This window comes from Camelus bactrianus, chromosome 17, assembly GCF_048773025.1.
Source record: "Camelus bactrianus isolate YW-2024 breed Bactrian camel chromosome 17, ASM4877302v1, whole genome shotgun sequence".
Classification (NCBI taxonomy): Eukaryota; Metazoa; Chordata; class Mammalia; order Artiodactyla; family Camelidae; genus Camelus; species Camelus bactrianus.
The window spans coordinates 37,376,285-37,385,806 of NC_133555.1; the positions used below are offsets into that span (position 1 = coordinate 37,376,285).

General features: G+C 47.4%; 1 protein-coding gene and 1 long non-coding RNA gene across 12 annotated transcripts in view; one reads left to right on the top strand and one right to left on the bottom strand.

The window, feature by feature from the left end:
- Nucleotides 1–9,522, top strand: part of ZDHHC3 (zDHHC palmitoyltransferase 3) — a 119,780-nt gene that overhangs the window by 106,038 nt on the left and 4,220 nt on the right. For 9 of the 11 annotated variants that reach the window (XM_074345084.1, XM_045509840.2, XM_045509842.2 and 6 more), the window contains one exon: nt 7,054–7,296. In XM_074345084.1, the coding sequence (XP_074201185.1) occupies nt 7,054–7,296 (243 nt within the window). Of the gene's footprint in view, nt 1–7,053; nt 9,499–9,522 lie in introns of those variants that run through there. The other 2 variants (XM_074345087.1, XM_074345090.1) reach the window with 1 other exon arrangement.
- On the bottom strand, nt 5,473–7,165 carry LOC141573789 (uncharacterized). Its single transcript, XR_012500048.1, has 2 exons — nt 7,029–7,165; nt 5,473–6,295 (listed from the first exon to the last, which is right to left on the bottom strand). It is a non-coding gene; the product is annotated as an uncharacterized LOC141573789 (long non-coding RNA).

Sequence of the window (9,522 nt, forward strand, 5' to 3'; positions counted from 1 at the left end):
GGGCAGCCAGAGTCCTGCTGCTTTCATTTTGGGGCATTAGTGAGTTTGTTTACAGATTACAACTTGTGTCACCCAGGCAGACCAGGCCCAAAGGGCCCAAGACACACATTCCTGCAAGAGGTGCTGGTTTAGGCCGTTGCCCCCTCACCAGGATCAACCACCGGTGTTTGCCTGAGCCCGAAGCGGGTATCACCGCTGCCTCGTTCGCCTCCGGCTTAAGAACTCTGTCTTCAGGTCGCCTTCAAATCCACACAGAACTCAAAACTGAGTCCTGCCAGGACAAAGAAACCCCACTGGCTCCTCCTGAACCTGAAGGCCCAGACCCTCAGCCTTTCTTACACGTCAGATTCATTTGGAATATTTTCTCCTCTTCAAACCCAGAGCTGACGCTCCTGGATGTCTGTCTGCTTGACTGCTGAGGAATTCCTCTGACGGGGACTTTTTCACAAGCCTGCTGAGGAGGTCGAGTGGAACTTAGCAGTGCTCATCTGGGAACGCGCTGCCACAAGAGAAAATCATCATCCTGTGGGCTCTTTTTTTTCTTAATTAAAAAAATTTTTATTGAAGTATAGTTGATGTACAACATTATGTAAGTTACAAGTGTACAATATAGTGAGTCTGTTTTTAAAGGTTATACTCCATTTATAGTTATTACAAAATCCTGGCTGTAGTCCCTGCGTCATACAGTACATCCTTGTACCTTATTTTATACCGAATAGTTTACACCTCATCATAACCTACCCCTGTCTTGCCCCTCCGCTCTTCACTCTCTCTGCTGGTAACCACTAATTTGTTCTCTAGATCTGTGCGTCTGCTCCTTTTTTTGGTTATATTCACTCGTTTGTTATATTTTTTAGACTCCACATGTAAGTGATCTAGAGTATTTGTGTTTCTCTCTCTGGCTTGTTTCACCTAGCATAATACCCCCCAAGTTTATCCATGTTGTTGCAAATGGCAAAATTTCATTTCTTATGGCCGAGGAGTAGTCTGTTGTATTTATATACATCTTTATTAAATTCATCTGTTGATGGACACTTAGGTTGCTTCCATGTCTTGGCAATTGTAAATATGCTGTAACGAACATTGGGGTGCATGTATCTTTTCGAATTAGTGTTTTTGTTTCTTTCAGATATATACCCAGGAGTGGAATTGCTGGGTCATGTGGTACTTCTGTTTTTAGTTTTTAGAGAAACCTCTGTACTGTTTTCCACAGTGGCTGCATCAGTTTACAGTCTCATCCACAGTGCATGAAGGTCCCCTGTTCTCCACATCCTCACCAACATTTCTTATTTGTGTTCTTTTTGATTATGGCCATTCTGGCAGGTGTGTGGTGATACGTCATTGTGGTTTTGATTTACATTTCCCTGATGATTAACGATGTTGAGCATCTTTTCATGTGCCTGTTGGCCATCCGAATGCGTTCTTTGGAAAACTGTCTAGTCAGGTCTTCTGCCCATTTTTTTAATCAGGTTGTTTGTTTTTTTCTGATGTTGAGGTGTATGAGCTGTTTATATATTTTGGATATTAACCCCCTATCAGTCATATCCTTTGCAAATATTTTCTCCCATTCTGTAGGTTGTCTTTTCATTTTATCAATGGTTTCCTTTGCTATGCAAAAGCTCTTAAGTTTAGTTAGGTCCCATTTGTTTATTTTTGCTTTTATTTCCTTTGCTTTAGGAGACAGATCAAAAAAATATTGCTGTGATTTATGTCAAAGAGTGTTCTGCCCGTGTTTTCCTCTAGGAGTTTTATGGTTTCTGGTCTTATATTTAGGTCTTTAATCCTTTTTTTTTTAACATATATTTGTTTTCATTAAAGGTTATTACAAGGTATTGAATATACTTCCCTGTACTATACAGAAACTTTTTTAAAATCTATTTTTATATATGGTGGCTAACATTGAAAATCTCAAACTCCAGATTTACCCCTTCCCATCCCCTTTCCCCCAGTAACCATAAGATTGTTTACTATGTCTGCGAGTCTGTTTTGTAGATGAGTTCATTGGTGTCCTTTTTTTCTTTTTAAATTCCACATATGAGTGATATACGGTATTTTTCTTTCTCTTTCTGGCTTAACTCCACTTAGAATAACGATCTCTAGGTCCATTCATGTTGTTGCAAATGGCATTATTTTATTATTTTTATGGGTGAGTAGTACTCCATTGTATAAGTATACCACAGCTTCTTTATCCAGTCATCTGTCAATGGACATTTAGGTTGTTTCCATGTCTTGGCTGTTGTAAATAGTGCTGCTATGAACGTTGGGGTGCATGTGTTTTTTTGAATTAGAGTTCCCTGCAGATATATGCCCAGGAGTGGGATTGCTGGATCAAATGGTAAGTCTATTTTTAATCTTTTGAGGAATCTCAATACTGTTTTCCATAATGGCTTCACCAAACTACATTCCCACCAACAGTATAGGAGGGTTCCCTTTTCTCCACAGTCTCTCTAGCATTTATTGTTTGTGGACTTATTTTTAAATTTTTTTTATTGAAGTACAGTCAGTTACCATGTGTCAATTTCTGGTGTATAGCACAGTCTCCCAATCATGCATATATGTACATATATTTGTTTTCATATTCTTTTTCATTAAAGGTTATTACAAGATATTGAACATATTTCCCTGTGCTATACAGAAGAAACTTTTAAAAATCTATTTTTATACACAGTGGCTAACATTTGCAAATCTCAAACTCCCAAATTTATCTCTTCCCACCCCCTTTCCCTGGTAACCATAAGATTGTTTACTATGTCTGCAAGTCTGCTTCTGTTTTGTAGATGAGTTCATAGTGTGTTTTTTTCTTTTTTTTTAGATTGCGCATATGAGTGATATCATACCGTATTTTTCTTTCCCTTTCTGGCTTACTTCACTTAGAATGACGATCTCTAGGTCCATCCATGTTGCTGCAAATGGCATTGTTTTATTCTTTTTTATGGCTGAGTAGTATTCCATTGTATAAATATACCACAACTTCTTCATCCAGTCATCTGTAAATGGACATTTAAGGATGTTTCCATGTCTTGGCTATTGTATATAGTGCTGCTGTGAACGTTGGGGTGTGTGTATCTTTTCGAATTAAAGAGTTCCTTCCGGATATATGCCCAGGAGTGGGATTGCTTGATCATACGGTAAGTCTGTTTTTAATCTTTTGAGGAATCTCCATCCTGTTTTCCATAATGGCTTCACCAAACTACATTCCTACCAGCAGTGTAGGAGGGTTCCCTTTTCTCCACAGCCTCTACAGCATTTTTCGTTTGTGGGCTTTTGAATGACGGCCATTGTGACTGGTGTGAGGTGATACCTCCTTGTAGTTTTGATTTGCATGTCTCTGTAATTAGTGATATTGAGCATTTTTTTCATGTGCCTATTGGCCATTTGTATGCCTTCATTAGAGAATTGCTTGTTCAGTTCTTCTGCACATTTTTGGGCTGGGTTGTTTGGGTTTTTTGTTTGTTTTTTTTTTTTTTTGTCATTGTCATTAAGTAGATATTGAGCCCTTGTCAGTCTTATCTTTTGCAAATATTTTCTCCCATTCTGTAGGTTGTCTTTTTGTTTTACTTATGATTTCCTTTGTTGTGCAAAAGCTAATGAGTTTAATAGGTCCCATTTGTTTATTTTTGCTTCTATTTCTATTGCCTGGGTAGATTGCCCTAGAATATTGCTAAGATTTATGTCAGAGAATGTTTTGCCTATGTTTTCTTCTAGGAGGTTTATTATGTCTTGCCTTATACTTAAATCTTTAAGCCATTTTGAGTTTATTTTTGTATATGGTGTTAGAGAATGTTCTAATTTCATTTTTTAACATGTAGCTGTCCAGTTTTCCCAGCACCATTTATTTTTGTTTGTTTTGTTTTTTAAATGAAGATTTTATTTTTAGAGCAGGTTTAGGTTCATAGTAAAATCGAGAGGCGCGTAGAGTTCTCTTGTACCCTGCTCATGCACAGACCCCACCATTATGAACATCCCCACCGCCACCCCCAGAGTACTATATATATAATTTTTTTTTCTACCAAGGAAGAACCTATATTGACACATCATAATTTAGATCATAATCATCCAAAAACCATTAGATTCACTCTTGATGTTGTACATTTTATGAGTTTGGACAAATGTGTAATGACAGGTATCCATCATTATAGAATCTCAAAGAGTATTTTCAGTGCCCTAAGTTTTCCTCTGTTCTCTGCTTATTCTTCACCACCCTACCCCCCATCCTAAACCCTACCAGCACCACTAATTGAAGAGACTGTCTTTTCTCCATTGTATATTCTTGCTACCCTTGTCTTAAATTAATTGACAAAAAAAATGTGTGGGTTTATTTCTGGGATCTCTGTTCTGTTCCATTGATCTGTGTGTTTGTTTTTGTGCCAGTACCATAGTGTTTTGATTACAGAAGCTCTGTATTATAGTCTGAAGTCTGGGTATGTGATTCCTCCAGCTTTGTTCCTCTTTTTCAAGATTCTTTTGGCTATTTGGGGTCCTTTGTGTTTCCATACAAAATTTAAAATTATTCTAGTTCTGTGAAAAATGCCATTGGTATTTTGATAGGATTGCACTGAATCTGTAGCTCACCTTGGGTAGTGTGGTCATTTTAACAATATTAATTCTTCTAATCCAAGAAACGGTGTATCTTTCCATCTGTTTGTTTTTTCCTGTGGGTTCTTTTGCTTCCTTTCCCTCTACAGCTTTTCTCTGCCTTTGAGGATTTGTGTAGGATTGAAAACACACTGAGCAGAGAGAAGACACGAGTTCTCATCCTTGTTCCGAGGCCTGACCGGCAGGACAGCTTTGGCTGCCGTCACAGCCTCTGAGAAGCCCTGTCTTCCCATCTGCCAGGTATGCATACAATACCCACCCCTGTCAGGGTGGTTGTGAGGACCCAGTCATGGCTTTGAGCCAGTCTGTCATTTCTGGGTGTCCCCTCTGCAGCCTGATCTGCCACGTGGTGACATCCCAGCTCCCCTGCAATCACAGTTAAAACTCTCTACAGGCTGCAAATGATCACCCAGGAAGGGAACTGAGGATCCCCAAAGCAAGTCACTCAGTTGGCCGTCACTGAGGCCAGGGGGGCCAGGCTATGAACAGCGTAGCGTCCTGTGCCCCAGACCCACATGAGGCTCCCTTAAGAGTTGTATCACCCAGAGCCATTTACTGAGACAGCTTTTGTGTTCTGATTCTAAAAGTCACCCATGCTCATTGATGAGAACATGGAATGTGCAGGAAGCCTACAGAAATAAAACTAAAATCCATCCCTAAACCCCAGCTTCCATGATGATGTCAGATGCAGCTTTGCTTTCTTCTTGTCACCACGGGGACAGGACTTCCCAGCGTATGTAAACCTGTATTAGCACCACTATCGATAGCTGCAGAGTGTTCTGTTTTATAGAATAATTTACTTAGCTGTTATTATTAGACATTTTGTTTCCAATTTCTCATAACTCCACATTCAAGACTATTATATAAGTCTTTGGGTCTCAGATTTTAGCTTTTTATTGGGAAATAATTTCAGACTTAACCAAAAAATGGTAAAATAGTACAAAGAGCTTCCGTATGTCTTTCCAAATGTAAACATTTTATAAAACCATAATACTAACATCAAAACCTGGAAATTTATTGGTAGAGTACTGTTAACTAATCTGTGTACTTTATTCAGATCTCTGCAGTTGTCTCACTAGTCTCCTCTGTTCAGGATGCAACCGCATCATTTTTCCTGGCTCTCTAGTCTCCTGTCCCTGACAGTTCCTCGAGCTTGATAGTTTCTGTAATTGAGGTGAAATTCACATAAAACCAACCGCTCTGAAGTGTGCAGCGGAGCAGCATTTAGTACATTCACAGTGTTGTACAGCTCCCCCTTCTGTCTGGTTTCAAAACGATTCATCAGACTTGGAGATTGCAGAGGCCAGGTAGCCTGCCACCTGTGGTGGTCTGATGTTTCCTCATAGTTAGGCTGAGATTGTGCATTTGGGGCAGGAAGACCAGGGAGGTGGTGGTGCATCCCGAGGGGTGCCGTACCCACGGTGATGCTCATACGTCTCACGGTTGGTGATGTTGACTTCCACTCCGTTCAGGTGATGTCTGCAAGGTTTCCTTACTGTAAAGTGACTGTCTAACCGTCTGTAATCAGGAAGTATCTTACAAGGAGATAACTTGAGAGCGGGTTCTTTACCATTTTTTCAAAAGCGAGGAAACAAATCCCGGAGGCGGTGTGGGGAGAAAGTGCTGGAGAGGAACCGGCCCCGGGCGCGGGCGGGGCTGGGGCTGAGCTGGGGCTTAGCGCCTGCCTCAGCTTCTCTTTCTGCACAAGAGAAAGGATTATGCCGGTTGTGTAAGGATCTAAGGTGGAAAAGAAGAGAAAAGCTGCAACTAGGCAGGCAGAGACGGTTCTGAGGTGGAAAGCGTGTCGGTGAGCTGCCCCTGTGCGGGGCCGCCCCAGCACAAGCCTCTGCGGAGAATGCTAGGGGCCTAAGGATCTGGCCTGGCTGCGCCTTTAACGCCTTTGGCTTCTCCCCTTCCCTGACACCCTCTCCCTGTGGCCCTGTGCAGCCGAAGCCCAGAGGCAGGTGAGTGGGCAGCTGGGAGAGGCCGCAGGGCTTCCCACTGTACGTGCAGGCCCGCGGCTGCCCGAGCGCCTCCAGCTGCATGTTGGCTGCTCGCTGTGCACACATCTGCTTCCTCCTCTCACGTGCTGTGTGTCCTGTGCTGTCCCCAGAACCCCTCCATGCTCCGTCATGCCTCTGCCGCCTGCTGTTGGTGGGGGGGTGGCCCAGGATCCCTGGGGAGGGTCGTCTTTGTGGTCTCAGGACAGGCGGCCCAGCTCACGCCCACAGAGGCCACTGGGCAGCCTGGGCCCTAGGCAACGGCGGGTCTTACTGAGCGAGGCCGGCACCCCGGGGCCCCTGGGGGAGGAAAGGAGGCTGGTGGGGGGAACACAGGCCCCGCTTGCTGTCCCGCTCCGTGCCCCTCCCCACCCTGAGGGGCCCCGGTGCTGTGCTCTCGAGGACGAGGGTGCCCTGCCCGCCCCCACTGACCCTCTCTATCCCCTTGTCCTTCCAGGGCATTGAGCGCCTCAAACGAAAGAATCAGCCCAGGGAACACACTGGCAGCTGGAAGACAGTCAAAGAGGCCTTTGGTGGGGACTTTTCCCTGAACTGGTTCAACCCCTTCTCCGGACCATGTCATCCAAAGCCTCTCAGTGACAGGGACTGGGTGCGACAGGTGGCATCGCTGTCAGACTTGGAGAACACAGAGACAACAGAGGAGCAGTCGGAGGAGAGGAAGGACACGGACTCTGTGGAGGTGACAGATGAGTGATGCGGTGGGCGAGGGCCGGGCCCGGCAGAGTGGCTGGGGGGCGACATGTGCTCCCCCACACCCGCTGCTCCCCTCGCACCAGCCCCTCCCTCCCCCCCCCAATGCTGGCCTGGTCTGGAGTCGGTGGACTGGGGGTGACAGAGGACGAGACACCTGCTCTGAGCTCCTCTGCCCATGAGGGATTGTCAGGAACCATTCTCCCAGGCCGGGGCGCCCTTCACACCTTGCCCAGCCTCCCCCAGCAAAGGAATCTCTGAACAGGGTTGCCCAGGGGCAGAAAAGAACTTACCTTCTGGCCTTTCTTGAGATGTCTGTCTTCTCTTGAGAAAGTTGGGGCCCTGGCTCCTGGGTTTTGAGAACTGAGACAGAGCAAGGCCCTGGGAACCAGGGGTGGGACACCGGGAGCAGCAGAGATCGGCCTGCAGAGGCTGCAAGGATCCCAGGCCCTCCTCAGAAGGGGTTTCCCCACTGCCTGCCTGAACTAGGAGGAAGGCCAGGCTTGGCTTGAGCGAGGACCCCAGCACTAAGCTGTACACACACGTGAGGGGCACACCCAGGAATTCCAGACACTAGAATCCCTGAGTCAGACAGCTGGGAGCCGTCCTGCCTTGTGGCTACAAGTCTGTTCCCAGGGGAAGGTCAGGAGAGGACCTCTTTAGGCACTCCTGGGATGCTGGCCTCCGCCCTGAGAACTGAATGTAACTGCCCCTCCTGGGAAGTTTAACCACCAACACAGGCAGAGCTGACCAGAAACGCGGCCTGCGTGTTTTAGGCCAGTTCTCCCAACATAGTGGCCATTGCGTCTCTGAAAGGACAGGTGGTGGCAGGGCCTGCAGACTGAGAGCCAGGCAGACAGCCACACCCCCCCGCAGGACCAGGTTGAGCCGGGACCCTGGTCACCCCCTTTGAAGGCTGAGGTGTCCGAGATCAGCACTGACGGCCTGAGCAGGGCTTCTAGGCTCAAACTCCGCCCCACTAGTTGCTGAAGCAGCATCTTCCACACAAAGTCCAGCAGAGGTTTGTGCCCCACGTGGTATAAGAATGGACTCCCCACCCCCGCTCCCCAGCATGCGTCTTCATTCTCTCTGGCCTGTTCCCCTGGTGGTGACACCAACATCGGTGGCAGTGTGGGCAGACAGGCAGAGCCTGCCCGCGCAACGTCCCTGAGTCAGGGCCCCTCTCCTGGCTCCAGGCAAGAGTGTGAGTCCTAGTCCAGAGGGGCCTGTAGCCCCAGTTAAACAGGGAGGAGGGGCAGCCCTGCACAGGTACGAAGGCTGTGGTGCCTGGGGGGAAGGAGGGCCAGGTCCTGGTGACGCTGTCAGAGGGCACCCCTGCCTCCAGCTGACGACCCAGGCTCTGGGGCCTCCCCCGCCTGGTCCCAGCGTGCTGATGTCGTCCCCCAGGAGGGCGGCTGCTGGGCTCCCGCCTTGACAGAGCAACTGGAAGGCACGGGGCCTTCCACACCCGGACAGCAGGCCTCATTTGTGGGTCCCTGTCAGCTTTAATATTTATTACTGACAATGTAAGGGCCCTGGGTGGCTCTGAAGCCCATTAACTCAGTCTGGGCATGGCCTGGCCATGGAGGCCGGCTGTGTTGTCCTCACCCAGAAGGCAGCCCTGGGGAGCAGGCCTTATGGACTGTATACCAGAGACTCCACATCAGGGAGGAAAGGATGCTAAGCCCTTGAGTCCCCAAGGAGGCTGTGGTTAGACTCAGGGAAGAGGGTTTGCTGGTCACTGCGAACCGCAGTCTCTGCTGTGTTCAAGCCTGAGGTCAGAGGTGTGTGCTACCCACAAGGCCCTTGAGAAATATCCTTGCATGATGGATTTGAAACTCGTGTTCCTCTGGCCAGCCTGGCCTGAAAATGGAGGTACCCACCAGCCCCAAAGTCAGTCCTGTTTTCAGATTGGTGGGTGGGTCCGTCCACTCTGGACCTCAGCCGGGTCAGACTGCGTCCTGGGAGGGTGGGACCTGGCCCCAGCCAGGCTGGCTGGGGCTAACCTGCCCACCCCTGAGCCTCGTGTCCTGCCAGTGACACGGCTGTGTCACCACGGCCACTGTGGACAGCATAACATTCTGCTCAGCCCCAGACAGCACTGCAACTGATGTCAGAACAGGACGAGGGCTGCAGGGAGGGAAACTGGGCGCAAGCCTCTGCCTCTTTGAATAAAAAGCTCTCAATTCTACCTCGGTCACCGGAGTCTCCTGTC